Source organism: Eublepharis macularius, chromosome 10 (assembly GCF_028583425.1).
Source record: "Eublepharis macularius isolate TG4126 chromosome 10, MPM_Emac_v1.0, whole genome shotgun sequence".
NCBI classification, from domain to species: domain Eukaryota; kingdom Metazoa; phylum Chordata; class Lepidosauria; order Squamata; family Eublepharidae; genus Eublepharis; species Eublepharis macularius.
Window position 1 is genome coordinate 32,307,910 of NC_072799.1, and position 20,748 is coordinate 32,328,657.

Here is a 20,748-nt window from a genome sequence, read left to right on the forward strand (position 1 = left end):
TATTAGCAAATTTGCATTTATGTACTCTACTACATCGTTTATTTTAATGCTTTTGAAACTGACTGTACTGACTCACACTGTGTAATCCGCCTTGAGTCTCAGTAAGAAAGGCAGACTACCAGTAGTGTAAATAAAAATAAATAAATAAAAAACACACACTAAAGATGAGAAAGATTAGAGAACCCAGCTTCTCATGATTAAAAAAAAGATTAAAAATGTGTGATGCCAGCACCAAATGATGTAACTACCTATATGTTGTACCTGAAAAATAAAAAAGAAACATTCCAGTAACAAAGACCATCAGCAAGCGCTGCCACTTCATAGGATCCCTAAAACATGTTTCCACCTCAACCACTGAAGAGATTTAGAGGCGTCCTTCCCGCCTACTTAGGTTGCCAACCTCCAAATGCGGCCTGGACATTTGGAATTACAATTGATTTCCAGATGACAGATATCAGTTCCCACGGAGACAATGGCTGCTTTGAGGGGGGACTCTTCGCCATTATACTTCCCCAAACCAGGCCCTCCCCAGGCTCTAATCCCAAATTTCCAGGAATTTCCCAACCTGGCGCTACCAACCCTAGACAGAAATCAGTTCCCCTGGAGAAAAAGACTGCTTCGGAGGGTGGACTCTGCGCTTTTATACCCTGGCCTCGCAGGCTCTACCCCCAACTCCCCAGGAATTTTCCAGCCTAGAGTTGGGAACCGCAGCAGCTCTTAAGGACGCTGCTTCCTTTAGCCGCCTGGTGGTGCCGCTAGGGGGCGCTGTGGGCGGCGGCCGTGACTCCCAAGGCCCTTCTGCCCGCGCGTCTGCCGGTGATTCCGAGGAGGCGGCGGCGTCTCTTCGGTGGCCGAGTCGGTTCCGTTGGCGAGCGACGTCGGCGCGCTCCCGCTCCGCCTCTCCCCGCCCCAGCCACTCAAGCAGAAGCGCCGGAGAGGAGGCGGCGGCAGGCGCCATGTCCGTGCCCCCCACCGGCTTCCCCCCGCCGCCGCCGCCCCTGGCGCCCGCCGCCCTCGGCCGCTCCTTGCCAGGCGGGCCCGGCGCCCTCCCCGCTAACGCGGGCGGCGCGGAGAACGCGCGGCTTTGCCAGAACGGTAAAGGAGGCCGCTTGGGCCTAGGGAAGGAGGGCGGGGAGGCGGAAGGGGAAGTGAGGCGGGAGAGCGCGGCGGCCGCGGGGAGCGAGGGGAAGGGGAGGCGTCGCTGGTGGGCGCCGGGGTGGCCCGGGGGCTGTGGGGATGGGGGAGCTGGTTAAGGCATCAGCTGTGCCCCGAGGGCTGGACTTGTGGTGTAAAAGGGTGTGTGGGAAAGGCCGCATCTGTGGTGGGTGTATACTTTGCCGTGGCATTTATAACTTATTCTCCTTGCCCCTTTCAAGGCTTGTCGGCAGATGGGGTTGGGTCAGGTCAAGATCTTTCCAATCCAGCATAGCAGGACTGGAGCCCAGTGGCACCTTCGAGACCAAGATTTCCAGGGTGTAGACTCACTTCTTCGGATGCCATGACGGTGGAAAGCTTATACTCTGAAAATATTGTTGATCTCTAAGGTGCCACTGGACTCTTATCCTGAGATCCCTTCATAGACTTTGCCCTGTAGGTAAATAGCCGTTAATCTGCAGTAGAACAGTAGGATTGGAGTCCAGTGGCATCTTCGAGACCAACAGGAGTTTTCAGGGTCTCAAAGGTGCCACTGGATTCAAGTCCTGCTGTTCTACTGCAGACCAACCCGGTTACCAACCAGCAAAGTGTACTTGATATTGACTAGGTAGATCCTTCTAGGAATCCCACAAATGTGGGGTTGAAGGCAAAAACCTTGCGGCTTTTCTCCAGTAGTTGATACTCAGAGGCAGTGCTACCTTTGAACCTGGAGGCTTTGTTTAGGAGTCATGGCTAATAGCATTGCTCTTCTTGAGCTTGTCTAGTTCTCTTTTAAAGCCAGTGCATCTTGTGCTGGTCATGAATTCCACAAGCTTACTATGTGCTGGATAAAGAAGCTGTTAACCAATGCTATCTTAACTCTACTGCTGGCCATTTTTGTTAGTTGACATGGAGTTCTGATATTATGAGAGGAAGAGAAATGCTCTCTCTCCGCAAGTTTTATAAACTTATTTTTGTTTACTTAATTTGTCTTGCTGAGACTCAAAGTAGATTACACAAGTTAGAAACAGTGGCCTGATTAAAAACAACGTGGGGAAGAGCTGTATAATATGTACAACCAGCAGTGTAACAAAACTGTATGACAAAATTGGAGAACAGGACACCAAAACCAGTATAGTGCCCACCATAAAACAGCTGCATAAATAGTGCCACAAAGCTGGATTACAAAATTATAGACAGAGTGCAAGAGTATAATATACGCAATGAACGGAGGAATAAAAGCTACCCAAAATTTCACAGGCATTGGGTTGCATCCAGACAGCTATGCCCTCTTCTTGCCCAGTTCTTTGCATATTACGGTCATTGTCACCAGTTGCTTTTGTATGTGATGGCCCTGTGATTCTCCATGCAGTCTTTCTGGGTGGTCAAAAAGGTCCTTTAAATATTTTTTCAACAGCAGAAAAGCTTGTTGACCCTAATTCTCCTTCATAAAAACACCCCAAGCAGTTTTTGTTTTACACCTTCTGTGAAGTAAACCTTTCTAACATCCTCAGACATTCAATGAGATGGGAGCAACAGCAAATAAAACTTGGGGATTGGCAGCTGTTGATCCTGCCCCTTTGCAGGATGGCATCTTTAGAAGTCTTTGCTCATATGAGTGAAGCTGCTGCAGAGGAAAATATTGGCAGTCCTGCAAGTATGTGGGACCTTGGCCAGGAAAAGCTTCAGAGGTGCTGCCCAGTATCTCAAATTGAACCCAGGATCTGATTGATATACAATGGAGTGACTGCAGCTTGGTTCAGCATTCTGTGCCAGCTGGAGACTACTGCTTGCTCTGGGATATCCAGAGCAGCTCCATGGTTGCAGCCAGCCTCTTTCAGGTTGTGCACACTAGGATTTTTCAAGGGTTTTTTGTAGACATCCCTTCAAACATATTCTGCAAATAGAGATCCACCACTTTGTTTTGTCCATACTGGTAGTATCTGTTTTGGTCTCTGAGTTTAAGTCTCCGTGTTGTATATATTTTTCATGTGAGACAGTCACTGTATGGAAAAACAAGCAGGGTTGGATAAATAACTATTAGACAGATTCATATTGCATATGTCCCTTACTGCCTATGAGCCAGCACAGACCCTCAGATGTAATGGATCTCTGAATACCAAATGCTGGGGGCTGGCATTGGAGGAAGGCACTGCTTGCATGCTTTGAGGCATCTGGTTTGCCACTGTTGAAAATGGGATAATCAGGCAGGCCTATTGACTGCCTTAGCAGAACTGTTACATTATGTATAGCATTCTATAGATATTTTGTTATAATCCTTTAGGCTGTGAGATTATGTGTAAAATGAAGCAAGTAACCTAAAATCTCCCTTTCCTTGGAAATCAAAGATCCTTACCACTGTATACGCATCTGTGTCTACCAGCGCAAGTGCATCAGTATTAAAATATGTGTGCCTTAGGCTGCATTTGGATGTCAGAATCATATCTTAGTCTGTGAGCAGCGCACCAAGATTGAAGACTTTCTAGGGGTTGCAACGTGAGATTGCTGAAATAGAGTTTATTCACAAATTCAGAAAAATGAACTACTCCCCCCCCACCCCCCGCCCTGGGACTCAACAGACACTTAAGATTCTTATCTCACTGCAGATGCTAATTTCTGCTCTAATCAGCTTCATCGAACCTTTACATCCTGATCCCCTCCCTTGTAACACCCCACCAACCTTTGAATGGGATATAAAGGCTCAGGGATCTCCATTCCTACTTGTATCTGAAGAAGGGAGTTCTGACTCTCAGAAGCTTGTTGGTCTCTAAGGTGCCACTGGACAAAAATCCTGCTGTTCTACTTCATATCAACATGGCTAGCTACCTAACTATCCACACTTTAAAGTGATTGTGGTTTGTCATGATATCAGAATGCAAATCTTTGTGACAGATACTGGTGGACCAGAGTTGTCCTTTGTAATTGTTATATGTTTTACCTTTTAAATGTAATACAAACACAGTGTTTATAAATGTATTTGACCAACAGTTTTTAATCTGTCAGTGTTGGACAAAGATTAATAGAAATTTGGCAAAGCTAAGTAAGAAGTTTCAAGTGGTGTTTATGGCAGAAATCCAGGTTTGTAAGAAAAGACAAATAACTTTTGTGGGTTCTAAAAGTAATGTAAGTTATTGCATTTATATAAGCAAGCATATCTAAGCAGATTACTTACCAAATATGGTAGTGAAATAAATCTTTCATGAACCAGAAGAAATGGAAGTCTTAGATTATTACATGAAAAGTAAAACTCATGGGAATGGGAAGGATTTTCTGTTAAGAGTAAGGAGAAGGAACAAACTATAAACTACATTGGCTCCCTTGGTGTCTAAGTGGAGCGCATGGAATCAGAAAATGCCAGAATTGTATATGAATGTAATACAAGGCAAAGATTTCTCATATCCTTTCCAACTACTTTTTCAGCCTCACAAGATGACATAGAGCTGTATGAGCGCTGTGGGATGTATTGTCTGTGCATGCTTTACCAAAATTGGTTGGGTTATGTATGGACATGGTTTCCACTTAGCAGCAGATTGATCTGGTGCATCGTGAATATATTGAAAATTAATCTAGGCAAAATGGAATTGCTAATATTTTGTATTAAATCTGATACAGGTATAAATGCATAGTCTGTTCTGGATAGGATTACACTTCCCTGCAATATGTGAGTTTACAGTTTCAGAATATTCCTGTATGAGAAGAAGTCAGATGGCAGTAGTTGATAGGGCTGCATTTTTGAACGGAGGATGGCTTGCTAACTGTATCTGTTCCTGCAGGAAGCTGACCATTGTCATACATAAGACTAACAAAATTTGTGGTAGGGTACAGCTCACTTCTTCAGGTCCCGTGGTTGGTGCTGCCCTGACTTTTACAGTTACAGAATTACAGTGGAGAACTCTGGATTATATCATGTGCTGTTTAAAATCTTGACATCCCAATTTTTTATGTCTCCTGTTCATATTGACCTCTGGGTCAAATTAGATATGACAGTGTCCCCACATCCGACCCAGGGACGCTGCTGCAATTTTTAAGCCTAATGTGGTGATTTAAAAATGCCATGAGGGTCTAATCTTGATTGGCCCTGCAGCATGGCTTGATTGGGTGATCTTATTTCTCCCCTCTTCATACCTTTTCACGAGTTAAAATACCACCCCCTGTGGCTGTTTTGGCACTTGAAAAGGAGTGGGGGGACGACAACAACAAGAGCACCTGGTCCAGATGTGCTGTCTTCTGGCATTTTTAAATTGACTGCTTTAGGCTTCAAAATGGTGGAAGTATCCCCAAGTCAGACTCGGGCTACTGTCATGCGTAGTTTGGCTATTAATCTGGTTTTTTTCTTCTTCTTGTAAGTAAACATTCTTGATCAGTTTAAAAGTAAACTCTGGTACCTGTCCATTTACCTTATTCCTTAATTATCAATCCAGGCTTGAGTGGGTTCATATCGAAGTCCAGATGTTGTCTTTTACCTTTTTAATTTCTGCTGGGAACCTGGGTGCAGTGAAGGAGGCAAGAAATTGTGATAGAAAGTCCTTTGAGGGTAGTATCTAGCCCCAGGAAACCATCACAAATTGTGTTTAAGATTTCCTTTATATGAAAGGTCTTTAGCACATTTCCAAATGTGACCTTTCCTAGTTTTATCATCTTTGTAAGCATGCAAGTAGTTAAGTCCATTTTAAACATAAGGAAATTTGTTTTGAAGGAATTGTTTTTAAAACAATCACTTTTTAAATTTGATCATTAAAAACTTAAATTGTCAGCACTCCCCTGTGTTAAACTAAGCCTGTTACCATCAGTAATAATTAGCAAAGTTATTAAGTTATTATTAATATTGAGATTGCCAGAAACATTCCCAAAGGCCAAGGTTAACAATCTGACAGACTTGAGTAGAGTTGCAATTTTCCTTGGAACTGTTTTTTCAGTTTTGCAGGTGGAAAAATGGGAAGCTATCTGGGGGCACTGGAGGGAGAGATTCTTGTGACTCCATTTTTGTGTGTGGCTTAAAAATCTTGTCCAGTTAGCTTGCTAATTAATCATAATATTCATCTCCAGTTCCTGTTGCTAATGGTCCATATTTATCAGTTCTTTTATGCCCAAGGAGGTTTGGTGGGATTGAACTACCTGTTGCCTTTCTAGTAGCAGCCAAAAAAGCTGTTCACTGCTGCAGTTCCATAGCATTATATATCTAATTCTGAATATAGCCCAAGTTGTAGATTGTTAAATCTGAAAATGAGGTTCATATACAGAGGATTTTTCTACAGTGAGAGATCTTTGCAGAACTTTTTAAAGCAAAAAATGGGTAGATTTTACAGAAACTCCCCAAACATAGAAGCATTGTCCATGCTTCTGCAGATAGAATACAGGAAACAAATCTCAGGTCACTGCAGTGGGTGAAGTTGGTGGAGGCCAATGATAGAGGGGAAGAAGCTGGATGGGCAGAAAGCAAGTGTTGCTTTGCTGAGTGGGGGGGGGGACACTGGAAGGGAAAACAGAGGAGGCAAGGGACATCAGGCGCTGAGTGCTTGTAGTGTTTTGTCTGCTGCCCCTTACCTCCCCCCCACACACTTCTCAGCAAGAGGGAAAGAGAAAGGCAGCCAAGGAAGGTGAGCACTGAGCATTGCCAGTGTTTGAGCTTCCACCACTGCCTTCTCCTTCCTTTGTCTCTTCCTTGCTACTACTTCCTCCTCAGCTGCTAGGAGGGAAAGAAGCCAGTGGCAGGAGGTGGTGGGCACTTAGCACCAGTGGTGATGGAGCCTGCTCCCCCATTTGGCATTACAAATTGATGTTGAGGCAATTGAGCGCTGGCAGTGTTTTAGCTGGAAGGAAACCTGTAGCTGCCTGAATTCCTTCACAGCCCAAGCTCAGCACCTGCCTATCCAAGCTGCCCTGGTCTTTCCCTCGTGGCAGTGACAGAATTCTCAGGTCCCTGCTTGTAAAATATAATTATAGTATAATTATTTTTGAAAAGATTGCATACACCAATGTACCACATGTCGTTTTAGTTTAGACTTCTGTGTCTGTTGCTGTGAACATCTGTTGTTGCAAAAGAGTTTTTGTATTCTGCTGTCTATTAGTACAGTGGTGTTACTGAATACTTGAACAGTCCTAGAAAAGAAAATGTATTAGTCTTTTGTAGTGGAAACCCTTAAAGATAGACTGATTTGTGGTATGAGTTTTCTTAGGCAAAAGATACTTTATGAATTGCAGAACAAATAATGCATACAATTTTAATTCATTGGACTTTCCCCTCCTGTTTCAGGTCCTGTGCAGAATCCGATGCAGTATCCCTCTGTATATGACTCACATCCTCAGAACTATGGTATCCCCTCTGGACACTACTCACAAGTGCCCAGTAAAGCTGCCCCTTCACAGCTGGATAACCACTATGGTGCCCATTATTACTCTACCCACTACTCAGTACCAGCACAAAACGTCATTACGTCTTCTGTGACTCCCAGTGTGGCAAGCACACAGGGATTGCAACACTTATATAATAGAGTTCCCCACACAGTGGAATCATCTGGACCCGTCCAAGGAATGGTTTCTTCTGCATCGCAATTGCATACCAGCGTTTCACAGTCTTATTCTTTGTTTGGTAGCCCCTACAGTACTTCAGCCTTGCACTCTGCCAGCTCTTCTGTTCCATCTCAGGAATTTGTCGTTCCTTCTGGTCACTATGCCATGCCCACTGCCTCCAGTGCTGCTTATCCCAATGTTTCATATCCTCCTATGTCCATTGGCACTCCATATGGACACGTGCCTACTTCTTACAGTGTTCCAGCTCTTGGACATACAAAAGAGGCAAATGCCTACTCTAGTCAAAACAGAGCAACACCTACAGTGCAACAGAAAGTTCCTTTGGGATATAATTCTGTATCATGGCCTGCTCCAGAACTCCAGTTGACGGAAGGGAATCGTGGTGGAAGCTCTGCAGGATCCTCGACTAATTCAAGCAACCCAATGAGTACAGGTACAGTGCCACACTAAAGACCAAGAATATAATGACAATGGAAGCTTTTTAAAAAAAAATCTTGTCTCCCCAGTCCCATTTAAATGGTCGTGTGTGTGTTTTCTACTTGCATGTAAGTAAAGGGAGCTCACATCTGCCTTATACTGCCACTTTTCATCACTTAAGGGGAGGGTTTTTTTTGTTTTTTTACCCAGGCCAGTTCAATATGAGCCAAGCAGGATACGAAAGTAATTAGAGTAGTGAAATGCAGTAGATCAAGGCATGGTAAGTCTAGGTCCCCTGACCCATCCATAACTTTTGTTGGAAATTCATCCCTTGGTTTTAGAACCAGGCAAATGCAAATCTTTGTGGCTGCTTTGGGTGCAGGAGTTTAGAAGAGTACATTATGGATGCAAGATCTATGTACCTCACTCATTCTTCCCCCCTCCTTTGTTGATGATGCCATTAGTTGTGGCAGCCTAATCTTATCTGAAATCCTTAAATGTAATATGCTTATTCTTGCACAGTTGAGGGATTGATCATAGTTTAGTGAGAGAGCACACGTGTGCATAAAGTTCCAGGTTTAATTCCTGACATCTCTCATGAGAGCATTCTGGGTATCTGGGCTGGAAGAGTCCTCTGTGAGGTTGCTGCAGACAGTACTAGACGGATGGTCTGTGTTGGTATAAGGCAATTGCACGTGTTTTCACTAAGTGATGCAAATAAAATTAGAATGTCTTACATGTAACTCTTTCCAATGAATTTTGAAAAAGTGCCAAAAATGCCATCTAAGTAGAACAGCTTGAGATGAGCATTTTCACAAACATGGGGAAACTTGTAGTGCAGTTCCTCTTCTTGAATGCAATCTCAAGTTATCTGCTACCTGATAACAATGTTTAACTAATCAAACACATCATGAACAAGAGAGAATGCTATATCTGGCTGTATGCTTGATTTTTGAATCCCAAGTTAATTATGTTTTTCTCAACAGTGCATGTGGCCCACTGCTTAGTCTTTTTTATTGTTTTACTACTATGTATCCTATACTTTTGTCCTAGAAGTGACAATCTGCAACTTTCCCTTTAATTGGAATGCTGATTCTTCCCCTGCTGTTTGAGAGATGAGCAGAATGTGCTCATTAATTGCTATTAAAGATGTAAAATGCTTTGAAAGAAAAGCTTTCAAAAAATATTTCATAGAAGGGTTTTTTCCAGTACCTTCCAAATTTCCCAGTCTTTCCATTGGAAAAAATTGAAAAAAGTCCTGAGACTTTTCATGCTGTACATTTTGAATGTGAAAAACCTTGTTTTAAGAAGCATTTTACTCATTCTAAAAGAGAAAATATTTCACACAAGTTTTATTTCACTGTCCCCCCAATGTTTTAATTTTCCCATTGGAAAAAAATGAAAAAAGTCTTCAAACAACAGGAAAAGCGCCTCGCTACCTATTTGTCTGCCCCCCCCCCCAGGCTTTCACATCTCTCTGCTGTAGAAGAATGTTCTGGGTTTTGTAGTACAGAACAGCTATTATAGGCATAGCTTTAGTCATATTCTCAATATTGCTGCCATGTAATCCAGCAGAATACCCTTGGAGAACAAAGTGAGTCAAAACTTTCAGGATTTTAATGAATGTTATAATTGTCTAAAATATATAGCGTTGGATCTAGACAGTTTTTTTCACTCTGTCTCACCCACATTCATTGCGCCAAATGGCTTTTGTAAATGCAGGTCCCATGACTTGCAAGTTGCCAGCATAACCTTTTTGGGTAGCCAAATAACTCCACTTCCTTTTTTCATCAGCACAAAAAGGTGCCTGGATCCAGCTCATAGAACGATGTATATATTCAGCTTATATAGGCAGGCACCATTTATATTATGATTGTTCTTTAATATAGAATGGGCTTTTGTTGTGATGCTGCTTCAAATGATCACACGGAAAATACATTCTCTTTTTAACATTACTGATTTACAGGTAAGAAGTTAATTTCCCTTCCTCCCTCTAGCCTAATGAAACTTTCACCTTCTTAAGTTCATAAATATAACTTCTCTTGCTGCTTAAATTGTATATTTTTCACTTTTTGGTTGATATTGCAGGACAACCACATCCTGCAAACCAGAGTGTTCAGCCTACAAGGCCTGCCCAGGGATCTTCTTCAGTTGTGACTTCTTCAGAAAGAACACTTGCTATAGAGAAAGCAACAAAGCCTACCATTGCCTCCTCCCTTACACAACCATCAGAGTCATTACGACATGAAGGTATTAAAAAGCAGAAGAGTAAAAAAAAATCCCATCCTCTTCAGTGGTACTTTAAACTTGAAGCTAGAGAGGGACTTTAAATTTTTTTAAAAGCATAGAATCCCTTTGATGTTTATTGGGTATTACATTCCAAAGAGTAAATCTTAGACTTGGTTAACTGCATTCTTCTTGTGAATTGGATAATCTGCAGTGCATGTGTGTAATTGCCACACACATGGCTGCTTTTGACAGCATCTTTGTTTTCAGGTTATGGTGACTGTGGATTTCATTTGTATATCTGAAAAGTACATGTGTTAGATACTCTCCTTATTTTGTCTTGTCAAATTGGTAGTGCTGGCTTTCCCAATAGAATCTTTTGCAAGTATAATAATTCATTTTCCTTCAGAAATCATTAACTATGGCAGAGTGTGGACCTTTATGTGGTGATGCTTTGCACTAATGCACCATTAAAGACCTTCTCCTTGCTTCCTTAAAGACAACTAAACCCCCAAACTTGAGAGCCAAGCTAGAAAGGACGGCTTCCCTGAGTTTATACTCATGTCTTCTGATACCATTTTTAATTGATCTTAAGGTTTTTTTACACAGAGCCGCAAGCTCCCCGCCCTCCACAACAGCGGGGTAGCCTTAGGTGTGTGGGGCTGCTTGTTGACCAGCTTGTCTGGAGGCATGGCCTTGCCCTGGCGTGCTGAGTTAGAGGGGAGGTGAGAGATTGCCCCGCAGGCCTCCATGCACCACTGCCATTGCTTTCCTCCTCTCACTTCCTTTTGCAGGAGGAAGATGGCGACCTAACTGCCTCTTGCTACACCACTGTGATCCTAAGGAGGACGTGCGCTACCTTCCCTGCCTCCTCTTCCCAGCCTAGCGTGCCTTGCCTAGCCTTGCCCAACCTGTGCAGGGAGAGGAAGGCTTGGTCTCATCTTCAGCAGTATTTCTTTGCAAAGGGGCCAGGGAGAGGGAGACAGGGCAATCATGCTGGACTTCAGCAGGCTAAAGGAACTGGAGAGACGTCTCTCCACCATCCCAGCCTCTACCAATTTGGAAAGTTCCCTGAATCCATCACTGTCAGCATTCACACAACCCTGTGCAGGATCTGCTTTCATTTGGGTGCTTTCATAACAACAACATTTGATTTATATAACGCCCTTCTGGACAACTTAATGCCCACTCAGAGTGGTTTACAAAGTATGTCATTATTATCCCCACAACAAAACACCCTTTGAGGTGAGTGGGGCTGAGAGAGCTCGAGAACTGTGACTAGCCCAAGGTCACCCAGCTGGCTTCAAGTGGTGGACCGAGGAATCAAATGTGGCTCTCCAGATTAGAGTTCCATGCTTTTAACCACTACACCAAACTGCACCCCCCCCCCCGCCCCTCCCTGTCCTCTTCCAGGATGTTTATGTGTTCATAAATCACTCTGTGCTATTCCTAAGGAACACCTTGACCTCGCTTTTCAAAAGAAAAAAAATACAAGGCAGCTCATAATACAAAACCTGTTCATTTTTGCACACAGCAAGGATTACAAAGTGACAATCCCTGGCACTGTAAACAGCCCAGCCCTCTCTCGTATCTTGAACACATTTGGCGGGTGTAGTTAACAGCAGGAAGATGGTGGCGGGGCTGCACAGACTCACTGACCAGGTTGCCATCTTCCTCCTGCGGAAGGAGGGTGTGGCTGGCCAGCCAGCGACCCTGTTCACCTAGGGCTGTCCTGCTATGTGCCTGTTCTGGAGGGTGGCCTCGCTGCTCTTTGTTAAAAAACTGCAGATCAATTCAAAATGGTGTTAGCAAACACATATATAAACCCAGGGAAACTCTCACTTTTGACTTTACTCCAAGAGTCCAAGTTTGGGGTTTGGGGGTATCAGTGCCGTTACTGTGTCCTACTCTGGGTTTTGTAGTCCTTCTGCCAAAAGCTACTGTTTCTGCAAGGTATTTGACAAGTTTATTGAGGGCAGGGTATTTCATAACTGGAAAACAGTCATGAAGGATGTTGCCCTACAAGTCCTTACAATCTTTATTTCCTTTGTAGCGGACGTACTGTTGATCTTAGACTGCAGTCATCTAGTGGAATGGAGATAGTCTAGCAAATACGTTGGTCCAAACTATTTAAGATTGTAAAATCAGTACTTTGAATTGCAGTTGAGAGAATAGGGGAACAGTGCAGATGCTGAAGTACTGATGTACTGCGTTTTTGGTGATTCCATTAGCAGGTCATGGTTTTCTGTATCAGTTAAATATCTGAGCAAACATCAAAGGTAGCAAGGATATTTTTAGTATCAGTGGAGACATGCAACACTTCAATAATTTGGTCTGAAGTTTACAAAGGCATGATGGTTGTTAAGTCTAAATAGGAGAGGAAAAGCTGTATCTTTCTAAACAGGGAGGTGGTAGCACTCATTGTTATCTATCACCATCCGGGATCACAAAATCCATTCAAGATGTCAAGCCTGAGTGACTTGGTAAACCACCTTGATAACTGGTACTAGCCAGGCTGTCTGGTATCTTGTTCTCTTTATAAGGTATTATTAACTGTGGCCCAGTTGACTTTCAGGACAAGTTTGAACTTCCAGTTCTGGTTGTCTTGAGAGTTGTGATTTCCCACGGAACAAAATCTGAGCAATTGTGTCAGCAAAATAAGTCCCAAAGTTATCCTGCTATGTTGATTTTTCCCCCAGATGGGTATGGCATAATTTACAGTTTAAAACTTGTTTCACTGGGTGACTGAGAGTTAGCAGTTTCCATGTCAACCAAAATGTCATTTATATCTTATGTAACAAGATTAAGGCTGTACATTTATATAAATTAACATACATTTTTAATGTATATAATACATCAATTTCATCAATTGATTAGAATAGATGAAATCACAACTGGAAATGTCAAATTAAAAGTGATTATTTAAAATAAAACTTTTTGTAATCAAGTGTGACACTTAAACTTCATTAGCTGGTGGGATTGCATTGTTTTAGGGAGGTATGCTATAACTTGCAGATTTCTGTGATATTATATACTGGATACTTACTTTCTAAATTAAGTAGATATGTACTTCCATCCCTTCAACAAGGTGGGGTGCAGTAGTTGGTTCTGAATTACGTTTCTTATCTGCATGTAAACATTCTCGCATTGTTCAGATGAGTATTGCAATAGAAATAATTAAAAATTAAGAGATTGGTGTATTCTTTTATTTCCACACCTGAATTTTACTGAAAGCCTGCAATCAGTTATTTGGATTGTACATCTTCCAGCACCCCTACACATAGCAAAATTGGCTTGATTACTTTATTTGAAAGCAAGTTGCTCTGAGTTCAGTGGTTTTACTTCCCTTTATTTGTGCATGGGATCATGACCTTCACCTTACCTTGCATCCATGCCTGGGTGAAGAGGAAATTCTGTTGATAGAACTTCCATTGATAGTTCCAATGATAGAAGCAAAGATACAGAGGTGGTTTTTGTTCTTTTTATTTCCAGAGAGAACATGCACCGGATGTCACAGTACTTTACAGTTATGTAGTGATAAACCGCAGTAAACTTAGTGGGATTTGCTTTCAAGTAAACATGAATTGGATTGAGCTGTAGTCTCTCTCTCTCTCTCTGCCCATTTCTGGCTCTCTCCTTCCAGGCAGGCACATGTGCTGTTTGTATATGCAATGCAGTCTAAGGGGTATCTGAGATCAGTATTTCAAGGTACCTCTGGTGATGGTCTTTATTTTAAATCTCTTCCACTTATGTCTTGTCAGTACTGATTCATAATGTTGACAGTGATGATGATCAATGGCTTTTGGAACCTAATTTTTTAAAGATACATATTATGATTGATGTATGTAATATAACTAGGGATGTGCACAAAAATAACAGTGTTTTCAGATTCTGGTATAGGGAAGGCCATAAATACCAGTGTTCCTGAAATTTAGGTCCTTAAGTACTGGTTTGGCATTTGGCTGCGGTTTTGGGAGGGGGGGGGAGATTCTGAAATTAACTGGGTTCTTTATTCCCTAAGGGGGAATCTTTCCAGGGGGCTGGAGGGGCTGTTTGTGGAGCTAGTGTCACCAAAATGGCAGTGGAGTGAGGGCTGCCTGTCCTCTAAAGACTCTCCAAGTTTCAAGTAGATTGGAACAGGGGGGGGGGTCTAATTCTATGGGCTCCTAAACAAAGCGCCCCCAGTTACTCTCTGTTATTTCCTATGGAGAAAAATCCTTCAAAAAGGAGAAATTTGTTCTTTAATCATAGTAACCATGCAAGTGTATTCCAAAACATGAATGCTACTTCATATTTATGTGCCATTGCTATGGATAGTAAAGTATGTGTGGACAGAGCTTTTGCTTTCTGTAGTTAACAGTTGTAATCCTATGTGTTTTCCTTTGCTCGATCACATTCTTGGGGTAGAGAATTTTTGACACTTAATGATAGCCTTAGTTGTTGACACAGTTTGTGTGGATTAAGGAAAAATAACATTTTGCACTCATTTCACGCATGACAAACTTATTTCCAAAATGCTATCACTTTGGAAAGCAGTGAAGACACTGAAATTGCATGCCAAGGATATGGAAAGGGTTGCTTAGAGAAATCGTGTTGTATTTGTGCCCATGCTAATTAACTATGAAGCTCAAAAAAGAATTTTAACTTTTAAAGATGTGTACCAATGATTTGTTTTAGTTCTACTAAATTTCTTTGTCTGCTACTAATATTTAACCAAACCATGCTACTAAAAAATGCCAGCTAAACTTCTTTAAAAGTGTTTAGGTAATTTGCTCACTTTTCATGTTGAGATGTCCTTTATAATGCTTGGTTTTGCTCTCTCCCTTAGTGCTCTGACTTATGCTTTCAATTTCTTACCTTTCCTGACGGTCTGATTCTTGTGTTTGTGCTTTCCACTTCACAGGCATGCAGTATGGTGGATATGTTAATAATCAAGCTAGCTCTCCAGCAACTCCCTTGTCATCAAGTACAGATGATGAGGAAGAGGATGAGGAGGATGAGGAAGCAGGTCTGCTTTAGCTTTGCACTAGTATTTCTCATGTTTCATGGCCATTTTTGATTATCGTAAAAAATTGAAGAAGGCCGAAATTCTGTTTTATATATGAGTAAAACATGAAGATCAATAATTAAAAAAAAACCTCTTCAGTAAAAGTTTCATTTAGAATCAAAGGCATGGAAGTTCATAATGTTCAGTTAGGCTTCCAGTAAATTTCTGTGTTGCCTTTGCAGGATTTCTCACATTAGAAATAATAGATTTTTCTTTGATCTCATCATAAACACAGATTGCTTTCTTTAAAGTTAAATACATTATCATAATTTGGTATTTATCTGGTATGAGAAGGTTGTCAGTAATTAAGTGCAGTCTAAGCAGAGTTAAACTCCTCTAAGCCCATTGACTTCAGTGGATTTAGAAGGGTGTAACTCTGTTTAGGATCACATACCTTCTGAGATGTACAGACTTCTGTGGTAACTTGCATTTTTTTTCATTTTATTATGCCGACAAACATTTGTAAGTGATAATTTACCTACATGGTAATGTATCTGCCAGTATGTTCCATTTGGCCTTTTTCATTTTGCAATGAGTAGTTATTCAGTGGACACATCATTCCAATTTAAGCATAGGCAAACTTCAAAAACAGAGTCTAGCAAACGTGATTAAAGTTCAGCTGCCACAATTAAATAAATTCTTAAGCTGTGGTATGTTGATGTGGTTATTTTTTAAAAATTAAGATACAGAAATACACATTTACAACTTATTTAAAATTATTTGTTGCTATATTAATGAAGAATAAATAGTGTGCTTATGCTGCTTTTCCCATACGCATTTCCCCAGGTAGTGCATGGAAGTGTTGCCAATTTGGCATGCATAGATGTGCCCTCAGGAGTGTGTTAGTGGTTTGGTAACTTTTCATATAACACTGTTGTGTTGATTTTTTTCAATTGCTCTTTCTCTTACACCCTTCTGCAATAATCTGCACAAAATTGTTCTGCATTACCATTGAGTAAAAATAAAGGTGTCTTTGTTTAATCTTCTATTTATGCGTTATACTAGATACCAGCATAATACAGAGCTGTCACTGAGCATCTTACTATAGTTTGAAATATTTTTTTAAAATGCATATCACTGTTTTATTTAGCTTGCTTAATTTGTCCATCCCTATCAAAACCATTGCAAAAGTATACCTGAGAATTCAGAACTCTTGGCTGTGTTCTCATTTTGTTGCCTTACTGCTAGGAACTTGACTATCAGTTTCAGTATTGGAGGGAATGATGATTATGCTTTAAAAAACCATTTTTAGAAAATAAAGTAATGTCCACAATTTAATTTTGAGAATCTCTTGAAGTTGATTTAAGCGTGAGATGTTAAAATTTGAATGTTGCTTGGATTTCTTGAAGGAAACCAAATTTCAAGTTCTGGAACTAAATCAAATTAACAAGCAGATAGTGTCTGTGCTGTTCTAAATTATCTTAAACTTCCAAAGATTTGCTGTGGTATTTTAAAACAACGTAGCAAATATAAGAATATCTTCACCTTTCGAACAATTGGTTATACTTGTGGGGAAAAAAATGGGAACCAAACTACTTCTTGTTTGCAAGGACTGTTTTTCACGGGAAAATGCCTTAATTTTGGAGTTGTAGCTTTTGAAGAGTTTGTTAATTCATGCTTTGAGTGCCATATTACAAAACATTTTAGTAGGTTCTTACTCTGTCCTTTTATCCCTGTTGTGTCAGCAAACTATGTTAAGAAACTTCTTAGAAACCGCATAGGCCAGTGCTGGTTGTGATATGGCCTAGCTACCACTATGCTGTTTAACCCCTAGTCTCTTAACTTGCCGTGGGTCACCCTTAAGAAGCAAAAATGTTTTTAAGCTGTGTATGGTACTGGCCTGTTGTGCTGAGCTTTAGAATAGGCCTGGAATAATACATGAAGAGAGTTGACAAAGCATCTAGAAATTTCATTCTGGTTTTCAGAGCTTTATTGGTACTAACAAGAAATGTGACACTATGCCTAGACTTGTAGTTGTCTTGATTGAATTTAAAGCAGGCTAACTTTAAGACTTTTAAATCTTTTAATGCATCAGAGTTTATTTATCCAGTTGGATGAAACAGATCTTGGAAATTTAGAGTCCTTTTAAAATAAAAGATAAAGTGCTCATCCTTGAGTCCTGAATTAAACTTTTTCTGAAAAAGAGTAGCTTACCATATTGAGTAATTTAAAATAAGCAAAACCAAAATAAGCAAATTACATCTCATTGTAATATATAATGGTTATCTGCGGTCAGTATGTGAAGTAAATATTAAAGAAAACTGGAAATGTGTGTTACTGAAGAATATGATTCAATTTGAATTAAAGAGCACAGAGACTAGGACAGGGAGGATAAAAGTTTGCACCACCAAGAGGTACCTGGTAGTCAGTACTGGGAGCATTCCTTCTCTCTTGACCTAGGGACCTTGGCTGGAGCCTCCCTCACTTCCAGAGTGTACAGATGCTGTGCACTTGTTCTCAATCACAGATGCTTTCCTCTGACTTTGAAGTACTTGTAAGGCAAACCATGATATCAAGTAGTCTAACATGGTTAACGTGTGAATAATCTTGTTGTCCCTAGCATCTTCTCAAGCCACTATTTTTTCATCAGTTTTTGTCACTGGTAATTTTTTTTAAGGTAGTTTTCTAGGCACAGACACAAATGATGCAGAGGGCAGCTCTTTTGTATAAATATTAATGTCTAGAATCTTGTCTTGTATTCTTGTTATATAATACTCTTATTTTCCACAAGGGTTCCTTACACTTTCTTAGCCGGTATTGTTAAAACAGCTGTTGGCATGCAATTGAAGAAATGCATTCTTTGTTGGTTTCTTCCCCTAGCTATTGACAGCTCTTCCACTACTAGCAGTGCATCTCCTGTTCCCAACAATTATGATACCCTTGAAGGAGGTGGCTATCCAGGTAAATTATTTTTGTTTAATGTTTTAATATTGTTACACTTTTTAAAATACAAAAATAACAGGGGTTATAAAAATGAATGTTTATCAAATCTGAGATGCATTATTCACTTTAACTTCAGATTCAAATCATGGTCACTCTGTTGATGTTATTTTTAATTAATCAGTTCTGCTTTTCAGGTAATAAGCTAAACCCAACAATGCGTTCCCTAACCATTTTCAAATAAGTTACTAATTAATTAATAATTAAGTGCTGTCAAGTTGCAGCCAACTTATGGTCAAGGGGTTTTCAAGGCAAGAGATGAGCAGAGGTGATTTGCCATTGCCTTCCTCTGCATAGCAACCCTGGTCTTCCTTGGTGGTCTCCCATCCAAGTTTCAACTATGGCCAACCCTGCTTAGCTTCCAAGCTCAGATGAGCTCAGGCTAGTCTGGGTTATTCAGGCATTTATTAATATAGAATTATTAATATCACACTCTAAAATAATGTTTATTTTCATCTATGTAATAGTTATTTTTATTTTATTTATTTACATTATAGTCTACCTTTCTCACTGTGACTCAAGGTGATTTACACAGTGTAAGTCAATGCAATCAGCAGCGGGGACATTCAATAAACAATACAATAGGATGCAGCTTGCAGGAATTTGAAAACAAGCAGAAATCCGACAAAGAGCTAAAACAAGGATGTGTTTATATATGGGCAGCTGCTGATTTTGCCCATTTGCAGGGTGGTACTTGCGGAAGGCCCTATTCGGATGAGTGAAGCTGCTGTAGTGGAGCATTGGGAGAGAGGGTGGTCCTGTAGTTATGAGGAACCAAGGCCATGAGGGGCTTTGCATGTGATAGCCAGAACTTTGAATTTAGCCTGGTAACAGATGGGTAGCCAATGGAGTGCTCTACCTAGCTCCTGATAATAGTCCAGCTGCAGTGTTTTGAACCACCTGGAGTCTCTGTTGACTCTGAAGGGAGACTCATGCAGAGCTTTATTACCTTATAGCTTCTACAGAGCTTACTGATTAATTCTGCTGTATGTTGTTCAGCTGCAATCCTGTATGCAGTTATGAGATGGCCCAACTAACTTGATTATCAGCTGCAAATCATGCAAGAAATGCTGGTCAAGATACTCTCTGGAGCAAGGGCATAAGTCTTTTCCTGTATAGCTAATATTTATTATTATATTACTTAAAAATATATTTATTTAATACCTAGGAATCAGAGAAGTTAAATGTGCACATGGGCTTTTCTTCACAAAAATCTGTTAATTTATCGTTCCTTAAATACTAACTTTCGATAAAAGATACCGTACAACTGTTTAGCTTACAGTAGATAATCCATATTGTTTCATATTGTGCTCATTGTGTTTTTGGCATATTTTTTAAAGTAAAGAAGTGTTTTAAAATGGCACATTGATCTTTTTAGAGACACATTCTAGTAGTCCAGCTCCTGTTTCTTCAGTTCCCCAGATGTCTAAACCATCTAAACCTTTTGGCTACGGGTACCCTGCTCTCCAGCCTGGCTATCAGAATGTAACACCTCCACCTGCTATGCAGCCAAATAACTCTGGATATAATTCTGGATTTCCTCAGTACCCACAGGTTAGATATTAGAAGATCCTCATATAAAACATATGTTTGTCTGGTGTGGCTTTTGATAAATAGGGTGAATGTGACTGTATAACACACCATATATGAATCAGGGTTGGAATTCAAATTCTTTGATTTCAAAATAGAATGTTCTATACACTCCATTTAAAAGAGAGAGACTATCAAACAAAATTAATCTGTATTGATTATTTTGCTTCTCCAAACAGTGGGAGCTTCAGAACAGTGTTTTTCAGGGTCAGGTGCCTTCAGCAGACAACACACACACACACAAGTTGATGTCTTGAAATAAAGTTAAAGAGGAGTGATTGGAGAGTTGCAGCCTGCTCAGGCAATGCTAGCCCCCAAGCAGAAGCAGGGCGTTCTTCAAGGCTGGCCAAGCCAAGCCTGGCTGCTTTTGTTATCCACCCTTTTCAGCATCTCACATAGCAAAGAATCATGCCTGGTTCTTTGCAGAAGAACTTTATTACCATCTATCAAGCTGGGAAGCCATGTCAGTGTTACGGGGCTCTCTGAGTAGAGATGAAGGACTGCTTGACCCGAGTTGTAGTGCAAACTTTTTTCCCCAACCTATTCATAGCAAATATAGCTTAGTCAGTGTTTACATATCTTATGCATTTAGAGAGGATAATATTTTATTACTTAAGTTGGTAGTAAATTAACATAGGTTAAGATCTTAATGGCCTAGAAGGAATTCTAAATTATACTAGTGGTTATTTTAAAGCGAACCTGTACCTTTCAGATTATTAGACGTGAAATCTATGCACATCCAGTTACATTGATTTAAATTTATTCACTTAATTTTTTTTCATTCTCCAGTCAGATTTTTAACACCTCAGACATCATACATCATTACAATGACTGCTGTTTTTCTGAGGCAGTGATATGAAAAT

At 40.6% G+C, this 20,748-nt stretch overlaps 1 protein-coding gene across 3 annotated transcripts in view; it reads left to right on the forward strand.

Annotated features, from left to right (window-relative positions):
* Positions 1-871: 871 nt before the first annotated feature.
* Positions 872-20,748, forward strand: part of SEC24B (SEC24 homolog B, COPII coat complex component) — a 42,843-nt gene continuing 22,966 nt past the window's right edge. Inside the window, exons 1-6 of one of the 3 annotated variants that reach the window (XM_054990036.1) lie at positions 872-1,095; positions 7,388-8,098; positions 10,171-10,332; positions 15,212-15,316; positions 18,176-18,256; positions 19,674-19,849. In XM_054990036.1, coding sequence (XP_054846011.1) covers positions 957-1,095; positions 7,388-8,098; positions 10,171-10,332; positions 15,212-15,316; positions 18,176-18,256; positions 19,674-19,849 — 1,374 coding nt within the window. In that variant the 5' untranslated portion in view covers positions 872-956. The remainder of the gene's footprint in view (positions 1,096-7,387; positions 8,099-10,170; positions 10,333-15,211; positions 15,317-18,175; positions 18,257-19,673; positions 19,850-20,748) is intronic. The other 2 variants (XM_054990034.1, XM_054990035.1) reach the window with 2 other exon arrangements.